This window comes from Pistacia vera, unplaced genomic scaffold (genome assembly GCF_008641045.1).
Source record: "Pistacia vera cultivar Batoury unplaced genomic scaffold, PisVer_v2 Contig673, whole genome shotgun sequence".
NCBI lineage: Eukaryota > Viridiplantae > Streptophyta > Magnoliopsida > Sapindales > Anacardiaceae > Pistacia > Pistacia vera.
The window spans coordinates 1,301,686-1,324,650 of NW_022196527.1; the positions used below are offsets into that span (position 1 = coordinate 1,301,686).

At 33.7% G+C, this 22,965-nt stretch overlaps 1 protein-coding gene across 1 annotated transcript; it reads left to right on the forward strand.

Annotated features, from left to right (window-relative positions):
- Positions 1-19,171: 19,171 nt before the first annotated feature.
- On the forward strand, positions 19,172-22,590 carry LOC116113074 (RGG repeats nuclear RNA binding protein A-like). The gene is made up of 7 exons (XM_031399229.1): positions 19,172-19,538; positions 20,029-20,338; positions 20,456-20,521; positions 20,646-20,778; positions 21,255-21,413; positions 21,514-21,570; positions 22,003-22,590. The coding sequence occupies exons 1-7, from the start codon at positions 19,355-19,357 to the stop codon at positions 22,180-22,182; spliced, it is 1,089 nt and encodes a 362-aa protein (XP_031255089.1). The 5' UTR covers positions 19,172-19,354; the 3' UTR covers positions 22,183-22,590.
- Positions 22,591-22,965: the final 375 nt, after the last annotated feature.

The following is a 22,965-nucleotide window of genomic DNA, read 5'->3' on the forward strand; positions in this document are numbered from 1 at the left end:
GCTTCATAACCCCCCAAGCCACAATAGAGTTAAACTCCAATGAACCTTTTTTCCCGATCGTACGTTCTAATTAGTAGAATCTCTCCATCGTCCAATCCCGATTAAGTATAGATTCATGGTATGTCAAAACCCTTAACTTAATCTTTATCTAAATCGTCAATCAATACAATGGAACATGTCATCATGAAACTCATTTTCATATGACTATTTTGTACTCTGGCCAGAGATTTCCATTTTCCAATGTTTATTGACATTCGTTTGGGAACTCGAGACCAAACTATTTTGAGTCAACGAATTCCATCTTGATCATCACTTGTCCTCACACATGAATAACATATGACCAAACCGGCTTCTTACACAAGACATGACTAGTCTCATGTATATACACCATATGAACTATGTTCATCCTATGTCGAGTCCAACTATGATGTCTCAAGTCTAAGGATTAATGGTACACTAATACAATCCTACGATGTGTCATTGACCACATTCAAAATGTCCATGTGATTCATCGTAATCGGTCATATTCGATAAACAGTTCACCAACCTTTTATCCATGCTAATACCCTAGTGATATAACTTTATAATCACCCACAGTAATACCATCACATGATATTCAATGGAGACATTCAGCATGTCTACTATGCAATGTTATTGCCCCAATAACATTACTTACATAGGGAATGTTTCGATGATTTGATCTTCTAAAGATCTGATCATCTGGACATTTCACATGCATTATAAATAATATAAATGAAGTAGTAAACAACAAGTGAAATCATAACTCTTTCTTCCATTCTTAAAAAAGTATTTACAAGATATAATGCCCTGAAACCGAAAACAAGATTGGTTCCTAAGGCATACACTAACACTTGCTTCATTTAATGCAATTCTGATAAAGCCTGCAGACACAAAGGAACGGTCATTCCATAATCGCGAATGGTTGTTCCTGATACAACAGATATATTTTCTCAAATCTAGGGTTTTTGGAGTGGACGTTCCACCACGCCATATGATCATGCGAAGACATCGCATGGTCATTCCACTATGCAGAACGGCCTTACCCAAATTGCTCTTCCAAATCCACAAGATTTTCTAGAAGTAACCACGTCTTCCTGGAACTCTGATTTGCAAAACTCTTCAAATAGAAACGGTCATTCCACCACGTAGAATGGTCATGCCTCTTTTGATACATGAGTTTGACTTGATTGACTTTAGAAAATAGTCAAGAGCGCAAAGGATTCTAAATTTGAAAATCTTGACTTTTGACTTGAATGGAACGGTCGTGCAAGATGGTCATGTAGGCGCCACACATATTGGCAGGATGATGAATGACCATGAGGAACAAGGTCGTGCAATGAGGCACATTCATCTAGGTAGTTTTTTTCTATTGAATAGGCATGCCTTGATCACGAATGATTGTACCTCTTTAAAATTTTGCTTACGCACGGTCATACCACCTGACAAGTCGTTTTGGCTTGGTTATGACTTGTGTCATACCTTAGCATATTTGGTTAGTAATCAATCAACTTTTTAGATAGTTTTGGCACATCAAAATACAAGAGAGGTCAACAAAAGACATTATAATTTTTTCTTTGTGGGTAAATTGAATTCATTGGTATAAGACATTTAACAATCACCCAAAGGTTAATTAATTGTTCTTATAACTAATGAAAATGATTGTTGGTAATTGAGATGTATTGTTAGTTTCATTTACATGTCCAAAGATAGTTTATGTTTCTATTTAGTGCATTTATAATTATCAAATTATTTGTAATTTAATTAGCATCATTACGTTTGTTAATATGTCATTGTATCACCCAAAGGAGAACACCGATATACATATATTATTTAGTTGAATTATGTGTTTGAATTTGTTTTATGTGTTTAATTTTATAACTCAAAGCATTAATATATGAGCATTATATTTTGCAATACCTATTCTTGTTTCTCCTCATTCACAAGCCTCATTTGTACCTATATTTAATGGACTTAATTTTTCTAATTGGTGTGAGCAAATCCAGTTCCACTTAGGTGTTCTAGATCTTGATTTGTCACTTTAATCAAAGAGACCAACTATTATTACTGATGCTAGTGACGAAAAAGAAAGGACCTACCATGATGCTTGGGTAAGGTCAAACAAACTGAGATTAATGTTTATGCAAATAAGCGTAGCAAACAATATAAAGTCTACTCTTCCCAAAACTAGTAGTGTTAAAGAATTTATGACATTTGTGGAAGAGCATTCTCAAACTATTGATAAGTCTCTTGCTGGGACATTAATGGCCACTTTAACCACCATGAAGTTTGATGGTTCTCACAGCATGCATGAGCATGTTATTGAAATTTCAAATATCGCAACAAGACTTAAGTCCTTAAGGATAAGTGTGGATAAGAATTTCCTTGTGCAGTTTATCATAAACTCACTGCCTCCTGAATATGGTCCATTCCAAGTGAACTACAATACCATGATAGATAATGGAATGTGAATGAACTTCATGAATGCTTGTTCAGGAAGAAACAAGACTTAAGAATCAAGGAACTCATTCCATTCACCTCGAAAGTAATCAAAAAGCTGGAAAGAAACATGGAAAAGGTAAGCAGGGACCAAGTAAGGTGAACGGTCCATCTTCTCAAATCCATAAGAAGGAACACAAGAAAGATAACTGTCACTTTTTGTGGAAAACCAAGTCACTTTCAGAAAGACTGCCTGAAACGTAAGGCATGGTTCAAAAAGAAAGGTAACCCTAGTGTTTTCATATGTTTTGAATCAAATTTAGTTGAAGTTCCTTATAATACTTAGTGGATTGGTTCTAGCTGTACTTTCATGTTTCTAATACAATGCAGGGAGTCCTTACGACCCAAACAATAAGTCCAAATGAAAGATCTGTCTTCATGGGTAATCAAGTCAAAGCTCCAGTTGAAGCTATTGGAACTTATCGACTGAATTTAGACATTGGACATCATTTAGATTTGTTTCAAACACTTTATCTACCTTCTATTTCTCACAATTTAATTTCATTGTCTAAACTTGATTCAATTGGGTATTGTTTTAAATTTGGAAATGGATGTTTTAGTTTATTTAAGCATAATCATCTTATTGGTTCTGTTATTCTATGTGATGGATTATATAAATTGAATCTTGATAATCTCTTTGCTAAAACCCTTTTGACCTTGCATCATAATGTTGGAACTAAACGTGGTTTAGTAAATGAACGTTCTGCTCACTTGTGGCATAAACGTCTGGGTCACATTTCCAAAGAAAGATTGGAAAGATTGGTACAGAACAAAATTCTTCCAAACTTAGATTTTACCGATCTTGGAATTTGTGTGAATTGTATTAAAGGGAAACAAACAAAGCACACAAAGAAAAATGAGCCATAAGGAGCACACAGTTTCATACACACCGATATATGTGGACATTTTGATGTTTCATCTTTTGGTGGAGAAAGATATTTTATCACCTTTATTGATGATTTTTCACGTTATGGTATTGTTTACTTGTTTAATGAAAAATCTCAATCAATAGGTGCCCTAAACGTGTTTATTAAAGAGGTTGAGAGACAATTAGACAGAAAAGTGAAAATGATAGAGGTGGTTAATATTATGGAAAATATGATGAAACAGGCCAATACCAAGGTCCATTTGCTAAGTTCTTGGAAAAACGTGGCATACGTGCCCAATACACTATGTCAAGTACACCACAACAAAATGGTGTAGCAGAAAGGCGTAATCATACCTTATTGGATATGGTTAGGAGCATGATCAGTAATTCATCTTTACCCATGTCATTGTGGCATTAAAAAACGTCATCTACTTGTTAAACAGTGTTCCTATTAAGTTAGTTCCTAAGACTCCTTTTGAATTGTGGGTTGGTATGAAACCCAATTTAAGGCATTTGCATGTTTGGGGTTGTCAGGCAAAAGTAAGGATATATAATCCACATGAAAAGAAATTGGATTCAAGAACAACTAGTGGTTTCTTCATTGGTTATCCAAAAAAGTCTAAAGGGTATAGATTTTATTGTCCTAACCATAGTACAAGAATTGTTGAAATTGGAAATGCTAGGTTCATAGAAAATGATGAAGTTAGTGGGAGTTCAGAACCATGAAAAGTGGAAATTCAAGAAGTTAGGGTACAAGTTCCTTTACCCTCAATTTCTCTTAAAGTTGTTGTTCGTCCTATTGTTGAACAGTTGAACAGTTAAACAGTAGGCAAGAATAGCAAATGAATGATTAGTCAACCCACAATGAAATCAATGTTGATGAAACTATGGTAGATGAACCACAAGAAATAGTATTTTTGATATTTTTGTCAAACTTATGTTATGGTGTGTGCACTGATGTTCTGTGCTTGCACACTTATGGCAGACATATGCATATTGCAGTTTATTTTGCATTTATTGTGAATATATGCACACATTGTTCTTTTGTGCAAGCATCTATTGTCGAACACATTTTGCCAAGTGGCGTTCTTTCTTTGTTGTCTTGTCCATCAAGCTAATTTTAATTCATGATATATTTGTGTGAGCTAACTTTACAGGTGTCACAATTTCCTTATGTGGTCCTACAAAGTTGTAAGGCTTTGTCTATGGTCTTGCAAGAAAGAGAAAAGATATGTTTGTGGTCTAACAAAAAGTTGGATCGTTTTGTCCTCCACGTGTATTGTTGTGTCAGGCTTATGCCTTTTGTATTTTCATTTCATGTGTGTGCACAGTGGATGTGTGTTTACACACTTATGTCAAACACATGCATGCCAGATTTTACTTCACATTTTAGTTCAAGTGTGTGCACACTTTATTTATGCGCTAACATCGCATGTCTGAATCAGTTTTGTGCAAGTGGCATTTTTTCCTTAATAGTTAAGATATTTTTTCCTATCTGTTGTGCTATTATGAGGACTACTTACATGTGTCATAAAATCTTCAAGTGGTCCAAAGAAATCAGCTTTTTCCCGTTTTGGTTGTGGTCCCAAACGTTTGGTGGAATACTTTCCAGTTTTAGACCAACGCATGTCAGCCCTTGTATGTTGACTTGGCAAGAATTGTTGAAGCACAAAATTGGTCTATATCATCTTCATTCTTACACGTTTGTTTAGCTAACCTGAATATCCATATTGCTTGTGCTCTGATCTTTTTAGAGAGTTTATTCCTTAACAGGTTCTATATATGTATTTGAGCTAAAACTTCATTATCTTTCATGTTTGTTGAATGGTGGCTAGAACTTGGTTCCATTGTTGATGTTGGAGCGTGGTTTCAACGTGTGAAGCTTGGGTGGAGCTCAAGTGTTTTCCGAGAGTGTTCCGGTGCGAAGTGATCCTTGAAATGACAAAGCATTAAAGATTCAAAGGGTGGTGTTTAGTGTAACATATAATAGGGAGTTCTCTTTGTTGTAGCCAAAATCAACTTTGAACGATATCTTGTAATGTTTGTTATTATAGTGGATTAGCTTCAATTTGGACGAGTTCCTATGGATGTAGGCTAAGAGTGGTTTTAACCGAACCATGTATATGCTTGTGTGCTTTATGTTTACCACTTATGGTTGTTAATTCATGCTTAACTTGGTAACCATTAATCAACTTGGTAAAATCTTCCACTACACTTTAAAAATGGGTATCCTAACGATAAATAAAGTTCACCAACTCTAACAAGTGGTATTAGAGCTTGTTCTGATAAGTTTTTTCATTAGATCCTCACCCATTTTTGTTTGCTTTCATGTGCATCTGATTGCTTACTTGTTTGCTTGAATCTTTTCTGTTGAAATGTTTTTGTTTCTAGTCTACTGTTCATTTGTGTGTGCACATCTGTTTTCTATGCTCACATTTGTTGTGTTGGATGTCATGAATTTCTTTGGTGAATAAGTGTCTACTAATAGACCACCTGTGTCAAAAGATCTTAATTACTACACATGGAGACCTAGAATGCATGTTTTTTTAAAGTCCATTGATGAAAGAGTTTGGGTCTCAGTTGTGAATGGGTGGACAACCCCGATTATTATAGTAAATGAAGTGTCTAGACCAAAACCTATTGGTGAATGGACTAGTACTACTGAGTTAGAACTTGCTAATTTTAACTAAAAAGCCAATTATGCTCTTTTCAATGTTGTAAATATGAATCAAATGAAAGTCATTGCCAACTATGAGCTTGCCAAGGATGCTTGGGATAAGCTTCAAGTAAAAAATGAAGGAACTAGTGCTGTTAAAAGAAATAGACTTAGAAGGCTTGTAACTGATTTTGAAAATTTGGTTATACATGAAGATGAAACTATTACTAACTTTCATGGTAGGATTTGTGATGTGTCTAATAAGTGTTTTACTTTGGGAAAAATTTACACTAAACGTTGAACTTGTTAAGAAAGTTTTTTGCTCTCTTCCCAAGAGATTCATGTCAAAAGTGACCGCCATAAAAGAATGTCGTGATGTGGACTCTATGGACATTGACAAACTCATTGGCTCTCTTCAAACATTTGAGCTGAATCTGAAAAGATTGGACAATTAGAAACCAAGCAAAGGTTTGGCTCTCAAACATGTAGATTCTTAACTTTTTGAAAATGTTGATATGAGTGGCTTGGATGATGAAAAATGTGCTTTACTCACAAAGAATTTTGCAAAGTTTTTGAAGAAAAACATGAAAAAGCCATTTGAGAGTGGAAATGATAAAAAAAAAAAACCTCTTGTGAAAAAGTTTTATGACTAGCCAACCCTTGGTACCTTTTCAAAAGGATATTCAAAATAAAAAGAAAAGAAAAATAAAGGTATCAAGTGCTACAACTGTAAGGGGTTTAGGCATATCCAATCTAAGTGTGCTAACACGCAAAAAATGAAGAAGGGTGTAAGTTATTTTGTCAACTTATGATTCTAGTGGTGTAACACTAGTCATGGTATGAACACTTCACTTTAAATATTGCACAATCATTCTTGTTTAAATTTTCAGTGTGATGACCTTGTGTTAAAGTGACCACATTCTATTATGTTGTTTGTCTGTTATATCGGGTGAGCACTGTTGCATTGTAACTACAACATGCAATGATAGCAAGTGCAATAGTCGCACAAAGTAATAAAGTAATGAGTGAGTATCATTCCCATGAGGATTGATTGTTAAGCACTAATTCTCCTAGGTGTTTTCAAGTTAGAGAAACCGAATTTGTTTGGATTAATGGGAGAGATTAAAACTAAAACAAAACTTACTAAGTATAAAAACAACTAATTAATGAGAGCAAGAATTTAAAACAAGAGTAATATCAATTTTAACAAACGTTTAGGGTTTTGACTTCATTTGGACTCTATGGATTAATTTTTACGGATTATACTATTTTCACACTCACATGCACAGATTGTAAATCAAATTCTCTAAGTTGTCAAACATACCTTCTCAGGCTATGAATTCCTACTTTTCCTTATTAAACTTCCACACCCAACAATTTTAAGAATAATAGATCCAAGTTCATTAAGCTAATGGAATCCTAGATTGATTTTATTGATTCTCAAATCTATCTCTAGCATTCAATACTACAATGGTGATTACCCAAGAAGCTCAACATGATTCATTTCTCAATCTCATCATATTCATCAAATAAAATCAATAAAAATAGAATAACCACACAATCCTTGCAATAGAATATGAAAATAACAAAAATCAATTGATTAACCCATAGAAATCCGAGTTACATCAAAACCCTAACCCAAAATGGGTTAGTTCATAACTAAATCAACACAAACAGCAAGAAAAACATTAAACATAAAAGTCAAAATATTGAAATAAAAGAAAAGAAAAGATATCTCCCCTAATTGACGGATCCACAAGGTTGAATCTCAAATCTTCTCACTTTCTCCACAAAAATGTCAAATCTATTCTAAACTCAATGAAAACCAGACGAAACTAGGCGAACCCCCATCAAAATGGCAAGGTTTTCTTATATAGCTCGCCCCAGAAGACCTAAAACTTTCATAAAATAAAACTGTGCGTTTTGGAGAAACTAAAATTCGTAGACTTCGCCGCGGCGAAGAATGAGTTTCACTGCGGCGACGAGGTAAAATGGAATCTCGTGCTTAACAGTTTTCACCACGGCGAAGAATAGACTTCGCCGCGGCGAACCTTCATGAAGAATTCTAAAATTACATAATTGCCCTCTGCTTGCTTCTTTGCTTGAATCTTTGATCTTCGATGTTCTCCCAAGGGAACAAGCTTCATAGTGTCACTCTGCTTCCGAACACTCCTAGATTCTGAGATCCGCTTACTTCTGGGTCCAGAAACTCCAATTCACTCATTATTTGCTCAAAATGTCCATTTTGGCCTACAACACAAAATGTATAGAATTAAATAGCAATTCAGGCATAAATGAACTAAGAAGTATCTAAAATCTGGCCACAAAACCTAATTAAAACAGTATAATTCTCGGATTATCAAGCACCTCCTAGTTACATTTAAGAAAATTACTCAAAAATAACTGTCATACTTCAAGCAAGGTAACTCTTTCACAAGGTGACAAGCATAAAACAAACTACTCTACAAAGAGAGTCAAACAGTGTGGACACATCCCAAAAGAGTTAGCACACAAGCAAGAGAAAAATAAATAACTAAGTGCTAGCATAGATCAACAATCTTGGCAAAATAAAAGAAAGAAAACTCCTTCATGATTTATTCAGCAAAACAAAAACAATTATTCAAGTTGAAGTAGTCCAATGGACTTTCTCAAGTAAACAAAAGTATCATAGTCAAGTGCTTTTATAAATAAATCTGTCAACTAGGATTTTGTGCTCACATGTGCAAGTGCAATGACTTTTTCTTCAACTAACTCTTTGTGCTTAATCCTAGAGTGTTGCATAGGGTTCTTAGAGATGTTAATTGCACTAGTGTTATCACAGAACACACTCACACATTCTTGGTCAATACCATAATCACATAACATTTGCTTTAACCACAAAACCTGTGTGCAACTCCTTGCGGCAATATACTCAGCCTCGGCAGTGGATAGAGAGATAACATTTTGTTTCTTGCTATACCATGTGACAAGATGTTCCCAAGGTAGAAACAGCCTCTATTTCGATCATCCAGACTCCCTGCCCAATCAGCATCACCATGTCCAACCAAACAATTATTAGAATCAAATGAATACCATAAGCCAAAATCACATGTACCTAAAATGTATTTCATAATCCTTTTCACAACTATCAAGTGCAACTTAGTTGGATTGGCTTGAAATCTAGCTCATATCCCAACACAAAAACACAAATCAAGTTGGCTAACAATCCAGTATAGAAGGCTTCCAATCATGCTTCGATACAATTTATTGTCTACCTTCTTACCATGTTCATCTTTGGATAGCTTAAAGGTAAAGCTCATGGGTGTTCTAGCATGTTTTTCATTTTCTAGGCTAAACCTCATCAACATGTTTCTAGCATATTTAGATTGGGAAACAAACATGCCATTTTCCAATTGTTTAATCTGAAGCCGTAGAAACATATTTAACTCTCCTACCATGCTTATTTCAAATTCATTTTTCATCAAATAAATGAACTCATGTGAATGTGTGTGAGAAGTTGAGCCAAACACAATATCATCAACATAGATCTGTGCACACAGAATCTCACCGTTAACATGCTTGATAAACAAAGTTTTATCTGAATTACCTCTCTTGTAATTGTGCTCAAGGAGAAAGGTTGTCTATCTCTCATACCAGGCCCGAGGGGCTTGTTTCAACCCATAAAGAGCCTTCTTCAATCTGTACACATGATTTGGCTTGTGTGGATCTTGAAAACCAACTGGTTGTTCCACATAAACTTCTTCTAACAGGATCCCACTCAAGAAAGTGCTTTTTACATCCAAAACAACTTGATCTTGAGGTAGAATGCAATAGCCACCAGCAAATGTTTTGCCTCAAGTCTGGCTATAGGAGCAAATATTTCATCGAAGTCAATCCCTTCCACTTGAGTGTATCCTTGAGTTACAAGCCTGGCTTCATTCCTCACAACATTACCAAATTCATCAGTTTTTTTCTTGAAAATCCATTTGGTTCCGATAATGTTGATTCTTTTAGGCCTTGGCACTAGAGTCCACATGTCATTCCTTTCAAATTGCTTAAGCTCTTCATGCATTGCTTCTGTCCAACAACCATCCTCAAGTGCTTTCTTGGCATTCTTTGGCTTTGCAAGAGACACATAACAAAGATGGTTAATCTCATTTTGTCTTCTCTTTCTAGTAATCATTACCTTATTTGGATCTCCAATCACAGTTGATGGAGGATGTGACTTTTTAATCTAGGTAGGTGGATCTTTCCTTCTTAAAGTATTCTTTTGTCCAGTCTCCTCAGTCAAATCAACAGTAAGCTTAATCTCATCATTGTGTAATGAGGAACTCGAAACAACTTCATCACCAAGATGGTGTCTAATTGCTTTATCATCAGGCAATGTGGGCACAATACTCGTAGAAGTTTTTGGTTCTTGAGACTCAAGAGTGTTAACACCGTTTTCTTCCATGAGCATACTTGGAGCAAATATTTCACCGATTTCAACTTCTTGTGAAAATTTTGAAAAATCCTCTACATTACTAAACACAACATTAAAAGATTCTATAATGCATTCAGTATGCATGTTGTAGATCTTGAAAGCTCTACTATTTTTCTAGCACATTGTATATCAATTTGACAAGTGTTATGGACCACAAAAATATCTCATAAGAGAATAATGACAACTCATTTGAAAAATGAAATACGCTATGTGTTAACCTAAAAAATTGCCAAATGCACTGTGATCACTCTGACTTAGAGGTGCTCACCTGATATAACAGACAAACAACATAAATTATGCTTTGGAAAATCTATCATTAAGAGGGCTACCTCCTTGCAAGTGTGAAAGCTACACTTGGTTGTGTTTTTCAGAGTTATTTGCCCTTTGTGTCAAAAGGAAATAGAAAAAGACAAATCATTATCTTGAAATGCTGAAAAAGAAGAATGAAAAATGTTATAAGGCATGAGGGAAGGGGGAGATTTTTTGTAAAGATCTTGCTTGACTAATGTGTCATTTAACCCCCCTAGAGGACACTATCACACACTCTAGATGAGCTTTTATGACTATCCTTCTCTTGACTTTGATTTAGGAAGTGTTATTTTGATTGTCAAATTTGTTTGGATTAGTCCTCATGTTTTGGGTGCTTGTTAAGATTGAGAAATGGATACATTGCTTGTCTATGCACATATTGATATTTCTTGATCTTATAAAATCAAGTGAAACGTCTCAAGAATTCATCCTTTTAAAATTTTTATTTCTAATAAAGTCTATTGCTTTTGGGTATGTGTTGTCACATTGGGAAATAGTGTGAACATTCTTTATATGACTTGTAATCTTCATATCTGCTTCATGCGTGCTCACACTCATTGAATGCTCACACACTTTGCTGAGTCTGCTTGTTGTGTGCCCACACTATCGCACGGTGCACACAGCTATTTGAGTAACGTCCTTATTTAAGTGAATATTATTTTTAGGGTTTTTGATTTTATTGTGCTATACACCTCTTGTCTGCGATAAAACCCTTTTGCGCCACCCTTGACTTTTTTCTCTCAACTCTTTGCTCTAATCTTGTTTGTTTCTTCAATTTTTCTCCTCCATTTGCTTCATGGATCTTCAGAAGTCATGTCTGATAGGAAAGCAAGTAAAGGAATACTCCCCACACCTAATCAAGTCGCCATTGAGGTTTAGTTCAAACCTTATGAACAGAAAAGGGGAGTAAAGTTTAGAGGGAATGGAGTGTAATTGATGTGTTTGTGGTTTTCCTTTCTTTGTTGTTAGTACTCTGGATATTTTTTTTTTTTACTGCATATTTGATCTGTTTTTGGTTGTTTCTCTTTGGTCGAACTAATAAAGTTACTTTTGTTTCCTATTTACTGTCTTAGAGGGAGTAGTATTTTTTTTATGCTGTTGAATTGAATTTTTTTTCTTTGCAAAAATTTTATGTTTCTTTTTGTTCATGAACTGATTTCATAATGTCATTTTTTTATTTGCATGTTGTGTTTTTTACACTCTTTATTGTTGTTTTATTTTTGTCTCTCTTTATTTGATGTTGATTGTTTTTGTGAGACAGGTATGTATTGATCTTTTGATCAATTTGGTGCTTTGTTCATAAGTTTGACAAAAAGGGAGACTGTTGATATTTTTGTCAAATTTATGTTATGGTGTGTGCACAGATGTTCTATGCTGGACACTTATGTCAAACATATACATGTTGCAGTTTATTTCCCATTTTATCGTGAATATGTGCATACATCGTTCTTCTGTGCAAGCATCTGCTGTCTGACACATTTTGCCAAGTGGTGTTCTCTCTTTGTTGTCTTGCCCATCAAGCTAATTTTAACTTATGATATATTTGTGTGAGCTAACTATACAAGTGTCACAATTTTCTTATGTGCTCCTAAAACATTGTAAGGCTTTGTCTATGGTCCTACAAGAAAGAGAAAAGATATGTTTGTGGTCCAACAAAAAGTTGGAATTCTTTTTGTCCTCCATGTGTACTGTTGTGTTAGGTTTATGCCTTTTGTATTTTCATTTCATGTGTGCATAGTAGATGTGTGCTTGCACACTTATGTCAAACATATGCATGTTAGATTTTATTTCGAATTTTACTTTGAGTGTGTGCACACTTTATTTTTGCACTAACATCGCATGTTTGAATCAGTTTTGCACAACTTGTGTTTTTTCCTTAACAGCTAAGATATTTTTTCCTATATGTTGCATTGTCATGAGGACCACTTACAAGTGTCCTAAAATCCTAGAGTGGTCTAGGGAAATCAGCTTTTTCCCATTTGGTTGTGGTCTTAAAATTTTGGTGGAATCTTTTCCACTTTTAGACCAACACATGTCAGCCCTTGTCTACTAACTTGGCAAGAATTGTTGAGCACAAAATTGGCCTATATCATCTTCCTTCTTGTGCATTTGTTTAGCTAACCCGAATATCCATGTTGCTTGTGCTTTGATCTTTTCAGCGAGTTTATTCCTTAACAAGTTCTATATACGTATTTGAGCTAAAACTTCATCATATTATGGTTTAATAGTAAATTGAACATTATCCAATTATTATTTTAATAGTTATACACGTTGATGAAACGTATATTAAAGGAAAGTTTATTTCCTAGAAACTTGGTCCTCTCTCTGCCTATTAAAGAAAGTTATAACATATTTTCACCATCAATTAGCAAAACAAAAGTTCCGGAAAATTAAAGAGAGTAAAAGAGAGAGAAACAAATATTCTTAATCACATAAATCATCATCAACTAGTATCATGGCTTAAGGTATGTCCTTTCTAATTGACAGTTTATTATTGTTTTATAACATGTAAAATTCTTGAAATTCAAAGATTCTGCAATTTAATGTTTCATGTAAACATATTTACAGAGAATTCATAATAATATCAGTCTTTGTATGAAAACCTTGAAGGCAGACATTAGTAAGCTTGTTGTGTTGGTACCCCATTCAAAAATATCCCCGAAGACGATTACAGAGGTTGTAAACTCAGAGTGAGTAACCATCTTGACCAAATTATCAGTCGAAAGAAAACTTTCTGAAAAGTATTTGTCTTCAGCAAGACTTAGGACAACTTGAGTGATCATTTCCAAACCTATTGCTTAAGCAGTAGGAGGGCTATCCAAACAGTACTTTGGACGTTGATGGTAACATTAGGTGCCACAGCTTGATCATTAGGAGGAAGATTCAGGATCTCTTTATCAAGGGTAGTAACCTTTGAAGAATTATCTATCTTGTCTAAGGTTTGTATATCACCTTTTGGGTCAGACTTAGATTTATGATTGATAGTTGTGGTTTGAGAGTCCTATTTTTTTAATACGGTGGAATATTTTTACCCTATTCTTCGGTGGCACATCATCGTCTTTTTTTATTTTTTATCTACATGCTAAAATTATGTACCCAATGAAGCCACATAAATCACTTATTTGAGGGAGTTTCTTATAGGCAACCTTAATAGGAAAACCAAAACCTTCAAGCCCTAACATTAAAGATAAGGGAGCACCTTAGGGAGATCAACATCAACCAATATCCTTGCATAAAATCTAAGTTCACCTTCTTTGGTCATGGTATCCAGTCGAAGAGGAGATCCTACACCCCTAACCATCTTCATTAGTAGACAAGGGTGCCAATATTCCAGACTAATCCCATATGATCGAATCCATACTTGAGAGTTTGATTGAATTTGCGTGTTATATGGGTTAAAATCAGTTTGCCATTGAGAAAGTCTGGACAATGCTTGGAGTAAAGTATAGGTACCTCTTCCCAAAAATTGACGAAGGTCCTCCTCAATTGAGAATAGGATATGGTAATAGGAAGTGGCATAATATCCCAAGGCTTTGTTGGGATCCAAAGAGCTCGAAGTTTTAGCTGCAACTGCTCAAGCTTCATGGCTTAAGAGCTTTTGAGAAGGAGAAGTCTTCCTAGAAGACTGTTTTTGCACTTTAATAATTGCTTTGGTAAACATCATCATTAATTTTAACGAAGATAACATCACCACGAAAGGTTAGTGATGGCAACTGACTTAAGTTTACCCCAATATCTCAACAAAACTTGCAAAAACATAGGCAAAAGTTTTAGGCTTTGAGAGAGGACTATCATTTGGTATATGAGAGGATGGGACGGAGGAATGAGAAGGATTATCCACGGCAATAATTTCATCAAAGAAAGCATCAGCCATAGTGAGAGGTCAATGACAATGAGCAGTCATTCCCAAGTACATCTATCAGACCTATTCATTGAGTGAGATTACTAGGTGTTTGAAGAAAATCCTAAAAGAGTTGTTTCGCAAACCAACTCAATCAATGTCAATTGAAATAATATATTTAAAAACAGCTATATTGTATTAAGGAATTATTAAAAATAAGTGATTGAATACAAATTTTGGACAAGAAAATTATTATATGATTTACATGAAAATTAAAAAATAAATAAATGTACGTAACCTTATACATATATAGTTATATGATTTATATGAAAATTATAAAACATGATTAGATGATAATTACAGATATTGTTCAATTGTATGTAATTGATATTTAATTAATAAACGATAATTACGTATAGTATCTAATTACTATAATGTCAAATTATGAGACATCAAATTAATGTACATAACCTTATACTACAATATTTATTGGTTAATATTCGATAGCATTGAGTCCGATATTACACGTTCGTTGCTTGCTCAGTATAATCTCGTTATATTTAATATAAAATTATATAATCCAGCTCAATCCAAATCAAGAGAAACTTATTTATGTTATTCCTTCAAATGAAGAATTCCAAATTATAAAAATATAATTTATATATAAGAAGAAAAAAAAAAGGTTATGCATTGCATTCGTCAAAAGGTTGATGACTTGATGTCAATAAGATGGAGAGGATTATTTGTTAATCAAATCCACTGGCTTTTGTGCACACCAATTTGGCTTCTAGACCTAATAAATAGGCAAGTCTAATGCTTCTTTTTTTTTTTTTTTTTAATGAATTTAATGTTTAAATCTTTTTATGAAATTAAAACTAAATAAGTCCTCATTTTTTACCTAAATAATACATAGTGTAAAAACTTTATTAATTTCCAGAACTAAAGTAATGTTTGGTTTATTGGAATTAGGAGTGTTCATAACCAATTTTCTTAACTAAACCAATTTTTCGGTTCAGGAATTTTCTTGAATCGAAACTAAATCAGTTAACTGGTTAGTAAAAACTAGTTTTCCCTTTAACTTATTTTTTATTTTGATTTTTCTCTAATTTTACTTATTTTTTATTTTGAGAGGGAAATGAAAAGTGAAAATCATTGAGGACCAAGGAGAAATGTGTGTGTTCGTGTGAAAAAAAAAAAAAAAAAGGAGGAGAAATGCCTAAAGGGTGAAGGGTAAAGAGAAAAGGATTTGGGGATTTACAATTTTTTTAATTTTAAAATGAAAACTAGTTTTATAAACCAGTTCTGATTAATTGGTTTTAAAATTTCTTTAAACTAGTAACTGAACTGAATTTCCGATTTATGTATTTCCTTAAAATGAAACCGAATTGGTTTTCCAGATAACTGAAAAATTGATTCAATTACTGGTTCAGTTACCAATTCAATTCGGTTTTTATATTTCTTTGAACACCCCTAACTGGAATGGGTGTACAAATAGGAATGAAATCATTTTTCTTGTTTCATTTGGATTTGATGAATGACTTTATGATAGAAAGGACAAGGACTCTGTTTCATTCTTAATTGGATTACAAAATTCTCATTTTATCTTCTAGCAAAACACATTTTTCAAATAAACTAATTTATTACCTAATAAATTAAATAAATAAACATAATAAATTGAAAAACTAGTCAATAAAGTTATCAAACAACGACCAGTGGTTGTAGTTGCTTGTCATACCAGAGCTAGGGGTGAACAAGTCTGGGTACCCGACCCAATCCCTTAGAACCAAACTCAGACCCAACGATTCCTAGGATTTAGGAATTGAAACCGAACCCGATCAATTCTGGTTCCTAAATGCCTTAAAGCTAAACTACAAGTTCTAATTCTAGATCTAGGTATCAACACTATTCACATAAAATTATAGTACACCCCTCCTATTCACAAAAATGACAAATATACCTTGTGAAATTTACAAATAACCCACAACTGTTTACAGTAATTATAAATACACCTCGAGTATCCATCGGTTTCACCTTGGGTACCTAGACCTCAATTTCAGTTCTGGTTCCCGAGTCCGAGTCTAGTTCTTGAAGTGGTGGAATCGGACTTAGACTGCACAGTGTCGATTCCACCAAATTTGGAACAGAAACCAACACCCTGGGTACCCGTCGGTTTCGGTTTTACTCTAAAAATTTGCACAGTCCTAACTAGAGTGTTGGAAGACCCATCTAACCTTCAAAATCGTTAAGAGACAATTTCATATAATACTTTTGAAGTATGGGTGCACCATTTCATTGCATAAGGCTGAAAAACATCGATCAAATCGTTTTTGGTCTTTCATAGTAATATAACATATTCCAATTGTATAGATGATGTTGTCACATTCACGTATAACATTGCCAGTTGCCTACTTGATTGTGATACCATTAACTAGTTTTTTATTTTTATATTTTTTAAAATATGAAATTATAAATTTAATATTATAGTATTTACATATAATGTACAATTATTTTAAAATTTAAATTTTTTAATAATTAGTGTACGGTGTATAGTATTGTTTATTTAGTAGAATAAATTACGTTTTCAATGTAAAATAATTTATCTAACAATCTAAAATTGAACAAGTAATAATATTTTTGTGTTACGTTATCAATCTAATAATAGTAAATTAAAATTTATATTATCGAGCAAGATAGCTAATCTAGTTTTATTTATAATATTAAATTTTAATTTAAAGCATGTCATGGACATTTTAAAATATTTAAAATCAAAATATTAATAATTTATTGTTTAAATAATTCAAATGAATTTCCTTTGAGTGCATAATATTTATTCTTATTTCAGGTTTACATTTAGAACACACAATAAAAAGACACTTATTATTTACAGATTTAATGTATCACACACACACATATATATTGACCATTTATTAAATTGATTTTTATGAATTTTTCTATTTATTTTAGAATAAAATTATAAATATGAACTCTTTGGATAAATTCTTACCTAATTGAGTTGGCACAAAGTAAAGAATGAGTTTGTAAAAAGCATAACTTAATAAACGGTTATTAAATATAGATAAACGATGTAATAATGAAAGAGTTGTATTATATTAATTTATATACAAGATTTATGCACTTAATTTATACATATGTCATTATCATAAAGTACATGAGTATACATGTAAGAGTTTTGTATATATACTAATTTAGGAATAATATTACAGTTATAAAGTCTCTATACAAGGATATATATATAAAATGATATGGCAAAATATAAATAGTAGGGTGAATATACAAAATCAACTTATTAATTGATATGTCATTTAAAGAGTAATATCACATTACTTTATGTAAATGCTAAAAATCTACGGTTACAAAAATGATAGATCTTGTGAGGTTAAGGTCACTGATAATCCGTTGAACCTACACATACCAAGAAGAAAGCGTAAAGCTTACGAGAAACATCAGGATGGTGTTTATCGTAGGCACTCCAACACTCAAGTCAACAAGGCTAAAAGAGGTTAATTAGTGAGGGTTAAAGGAAAATAAGGATTACCAAAAACTTAGTTAGAGACTAGAACTACGGCGAAGGTAATAGCGGTTCTTAGAAGCAAAAACTTTGAGAGCAAGTAGGTGGTATTAAATCTCCTCAAGTTGGTGGTATTCAATCTCCCCTAATTGAAGGGTTTGTCTTTGTTTATATAGTAAACCAAAGGGGTTGGAATCCTAGTAGGACACTAAATCCTACTTTGGGAGATAATCCCAAGGAAAGAAAGATGATCTCTTTTCTTTATCAGATTAAGTTTATTAGTTTGAGTAAAATTCAAAATCTTGGTAGAAGAGGAAATAGAATTGTATTCTAATTTCCTATATATGGACTCTTGTGGGCTAATTAGTCGAAACCCAATTTAACTTAACTTGTAGGATAACCTAACTTTAGAGTGGGTAAATTACAAGGTGAATTTAAATGTAGGCTCAATCGAAATTGGGCTAAGGCTTTGGACTATGTCATATTTATTTTGTTATTGGGCCTCGTTAAGCCCAAGACGATTTTTTGCTCATACACTTTGTACTCATCTATTTTATGAAGACTTTATAAGTGCAATATTACTTTTAGATTAATTTATACATGTAATCCTATGTTTAAACTTTAAAGTACTATTATGTCAGTTTATATACAAATGTATGTTAGTTTATATACAAATGTATGTTAATATAGTTAGTGTTACTTGTTATTTTTATTTAGACCTTTTACATAAAAAACTGATAAAATAAAAAATTATTTAAAAAATTTACATTGCAATTAAAATTGAAAAAAAAAAATGAACTAAATAAAAAAATTACACAAACATGAATATAAAATAAAAAAATAAAAAAAACAAAAGGAAGAGAGAGAGACTAAGTGAGTTGGGTCAATCCCAAAGAAGTATGGACATCAGGTGGCGTACAAAAGCAACAGCAAACTAGTTATAGTGAAACTGGCCGTACCCTCACACTTGTAGGGTTTTTAAGATTAGGTTTAGCTCCACTCTCTCTTCTCTGCCGCATTGGCTAGGGTTTCTCGCACTTTCTCCTTCTCTGCTTCCACAATTTATTTTCTTTAGATCGATTCTTTCATGGCTTTTTCTAAGCAATAAGGGTCCATTTCTTTCTATCAAAGTCCTAATTTTGTCTCGGTAGTTTCTACACTTATCCAAACCAATGGCCACAATGAACCCCTTTGATCTACTGGGTGACAATGATAACGAAGACCTAAGTCAGCTCGTCTCTGTTCAGCAGCCGAAACTCGCTGACAAGCCTAAGAAACCTGCGTTAACTCCACAAGCCCAGCCAGCTGCTAAGCCGGCGGCTAAGTTTCCCACCAAGCCAGCCCCTCCCACTGCTGGTGAGTTTCCTCTATTCTTTTCGTTTATTTTTTTCTTCTTGTTTTTGCATTCGCTTTCCGTAATACTTTTGTTGATTGGTTGCTGAGAAAGTGGAAGGAAAATTAGAGTTTTTAGCTTTTTCTTTTTCTTTTATTTCAAAGTAGTGATTTGGATATGTATCTGGTGTCAGTTCAGTGTTAGCCACTTGCAATTTGTGAATGCTTGTTTTATGGATTGTATCAGGTTTTGCGATGTGCTGTTGATGGGTTAAAGTGTTATAATTGCATTAATATCCATGGTGTTTGAAGTTATCTATATTGGTTTTGTTGTAACTGCTTGGTATGTAATAAAGCAAACAGTATGAAGAACACTAAGGAATAAATAAATCTTTTGTGAAAGAAAACTTTAGACAATTAAAGGCAAAGACTTAGCTGGATACAAAGTTAAATTTCAAATTTTGGCAGTTGTTGAGTTTCCATTCTGTTATTTTGCTGTCCTTTTCTTGAGTAGTGAGGGATTCAAAGACTGAAGGTGGACGTGGTGGGGGCCGTGGTGGCGGACATGGTTTTGGGCGTGGAGGAGGTCGTAGCTACGACCGAGACTCAAGCAACAATGACACATTTGGTGGCAATAATGGATTTTCTGGAGGATACAGACCTTCTGAAGAGGGAGAAGGAGGAAAGCCCTCCGAAAGACGTAGTTATGGTGCTCCTCGTGGTTCCTTCCGTGGGGGTCGCCGTGGTGGATTTGGTAATGAAGATTCCGGGGAAGGAGAACGTCCACGTAGACAATTTGAACGTCGTAGTGGGACAGGGCGTGGGTTTGTATTCTTTAAACTAAGAATCTTCAGCTACCTAATAGATTAACTTAAATCGCATTTTTTTTTTTTTTTTTTTTTTTTTAAGATTTCATTTATTGATTTTGTATGTTATATCAGTAATGAGATTAAACGTGATGGGGCTGGTCGTGGCAATTGGGGAACTCCAACTGATGAAATTGCACGGTGAGTATTTTGTCCCTTCAAGCACTCTAGCAGAATAAATTTTTTGAGGAAGCTAATTGTTCTTTATTCTTTTATACGAGTGATCATTGCTTACATGTATATTTAATTTTGTTGTCAATGCAAGGGAGACTGAAGAACCTGTTGTTGAAAATGAGAAGAATGTGAGTGCTGACAAGCCTGCTGGTGAAGAAGATGCTGGGGATGCCAATAAGGAGAATCCCGTGAATGAGCAAGAAGAGAAGGAGCCTGAGGAGAAGGTACACTGTCTTATTTGAACATACTTGGTGGCTTGTCTATTGACCTCTACATTTCCGCTGTTGGCTGTTTACAAAGTATAGGATTTTAGAACTAAAATTGATTGGGATGCCCTTAATCACTGTAGTGCTATCTAGAGTATAATATCTGTGCTTTATTAGCATGTTTCAATGTATGAGCAAAGGTGAATTAAAATTAAGTTGATATGAACTTCTGTTATGAATTACACTTTTTGTATTAGGTGAACTGTGTTAAACTTTAAACTTTTGTTTCCCTTGATTTTGTAGATTTAGTGAAATAATTTTATCAAAGTTTCTTACCCGAGAATTTTAAGAGTTACTGTACTTTTCTGATGAGTAATATCAGGGTGATATCCTTACAGTGATGCAATGAATCCATTAACTTCCCCTTAATTTGTTCTATCTCTTCATATTTAGTCACATCTTCCTAATTTTAACTTTATTTCATTTTTGTATAGGAAATGACTTTGGAGGAGTATGAAAAGGTTCTTGAAGAGAAGAGGAAAGCTTTGCTTGCCTTGAAGACTGAGGAAAGGAAGGTTGACGTGGACAAAGAGTTCAAGTCCATGCAACAACTTTCAAGTAAGAAGAGCAACGATGACATCTTTATCAAACTGGTAAGACCCATTAACATTCCTTTATATTATTATTACTGCTTTTATGTTTTGTTTTTACATTTTTGCTGGTGTATTGACCTGTTAAGCTTTTGATTTTTAGCGTTCTGCTAAGGACAAACGCAAAGAGGCTGCAGATAAAGAAGAGAAAGCTAAGAAGGTTTGTGTTAGAAACAGTATTTAACAAAATAACTTTGATTAGTAATTGCTGTTTTCTTTGAGTGATTTGATAATATTGTTAAACCCCAACAAACCTTAATATGGAACTGCCATCTTTCTCTAAATTCTTCCCACATTATGTGAATGTAATTTTGGAGATTCACTAGTCAAATCCTTCTCTATTAATTCAGCAAAATTAATGATAAATTAATATGTAAGTTGTGGTAATGAGATGGTGTTGATTGCTTTTAAATTCTTTATTGTTTGCAAAATTCTTGGTCTGTTCTTGACTTCATCCAGCTGTGTATTTGTGATTTCTTTAGTATTTATAAATGCTCATTAACTTTCAATACTCAAGAGTTTGTGTTACTTAATGTTTTTTGTATTATAGATGTTACATTCCTGTCTAATGAAATACTTTTGATTGCTGTAGTCTGTTAGCATAAATGAGTTCTTGAAACCTGCTGAAGGAGAGAGGTTCTACAACCCTAGTGGTCGTGGTCGAGGCCGTGGCCGTGGTTCAAGAGGTGGTTATGGAGGCTACTCAGCCAGTAATGTAGCAGCCCCTTCTATTGAGGATCCTGGGCATTTCCCCACATTGGGTGGCAAGTGAAATATTATCACATCTTCAGCACACCCTGATGTACCCCCGTTTGGAATCTTGTGATCTATTTAAGAGTCGAGTTGAGTCAAAGGTTTTTTAACAGGAATGTTATTTCCTGCATAAAAAAAGCCGTCTTTAATGTTAAGTCTTCTTGAGTGTAAATTTTAGATATTTACCCATGTTTAAGTCTTTGACATGCATGCATACCCTTCTTTTTTTTTTTTTTTTTTTTTCTCAGTTTAAATTATTAGGTCACATGGGTCATTATTATGTCTTGAACTGAGTAGTGGCATCAGTTTTGGTTTTGTAGTAGGTATTTAGTTCTTTTGGATTTGAATTTCCGCATTCTGGTGTTTCTTATGCTTTACTTTTGATTAATGCACCTGGAGAAATGAATTTATTTTTGTTGTTGGCCTTTGTCCTTTGGTGAGAGATCAAGTTGGTAGTACAGTCATTATAGGGTATGATAAATTTTGTTCTTTTTATAAGTTATTATCTAGTGATTCAATTACATTAACAAAACCTTGGGCTTTGCTTGCATTTTGAGCGTTGAAAGGGTTGATTTACGTGTATTGGGATATCGCTTAGTCCTTCACTAGGTTTAACCAAACATGGAAATATATAATTATTTGTGTCAAAGTCAAAGTTTGCCACATTTATTGGTTATATAACAAATGGTAGACCTGGGGTTGTAACAATTGAAGCTTATTATTAAAAGTTGTTTTGATCTGGGGATCATGGTTATCATTTCTGCAAGTGAAAATCGAAGTTAATTTATCCAAGGATTTTATT

What these genes read in the sequence shown, in the direction of transcription:
- LOC116113074 (XM_031399229.1), top strand. Translation starts at nt 19,355, where the DNA reads ATGGCCACAATGAACCCCTTTGATCTACTGGGTGACAATGATAACGAA. An exon ending in GCCAGCCCCTCCCACTGCTG is followed by an intron (nt 19,539 to 20,028) that starts GTGAGTTTCCTC and finishes TTTCTTGAGTAG; the next exon opens with TGAGGGATTCAAAGACTGAA. An exon ending in AAGAAGAGAAAGCTAAGAAG is followed by an intron (nt 21,571 to 22,002) that starts GTTTGTGTTAGA and finishes TGATTGCTGTAG; the next exon opens with TCTGTTAGCATAAATGAGTT.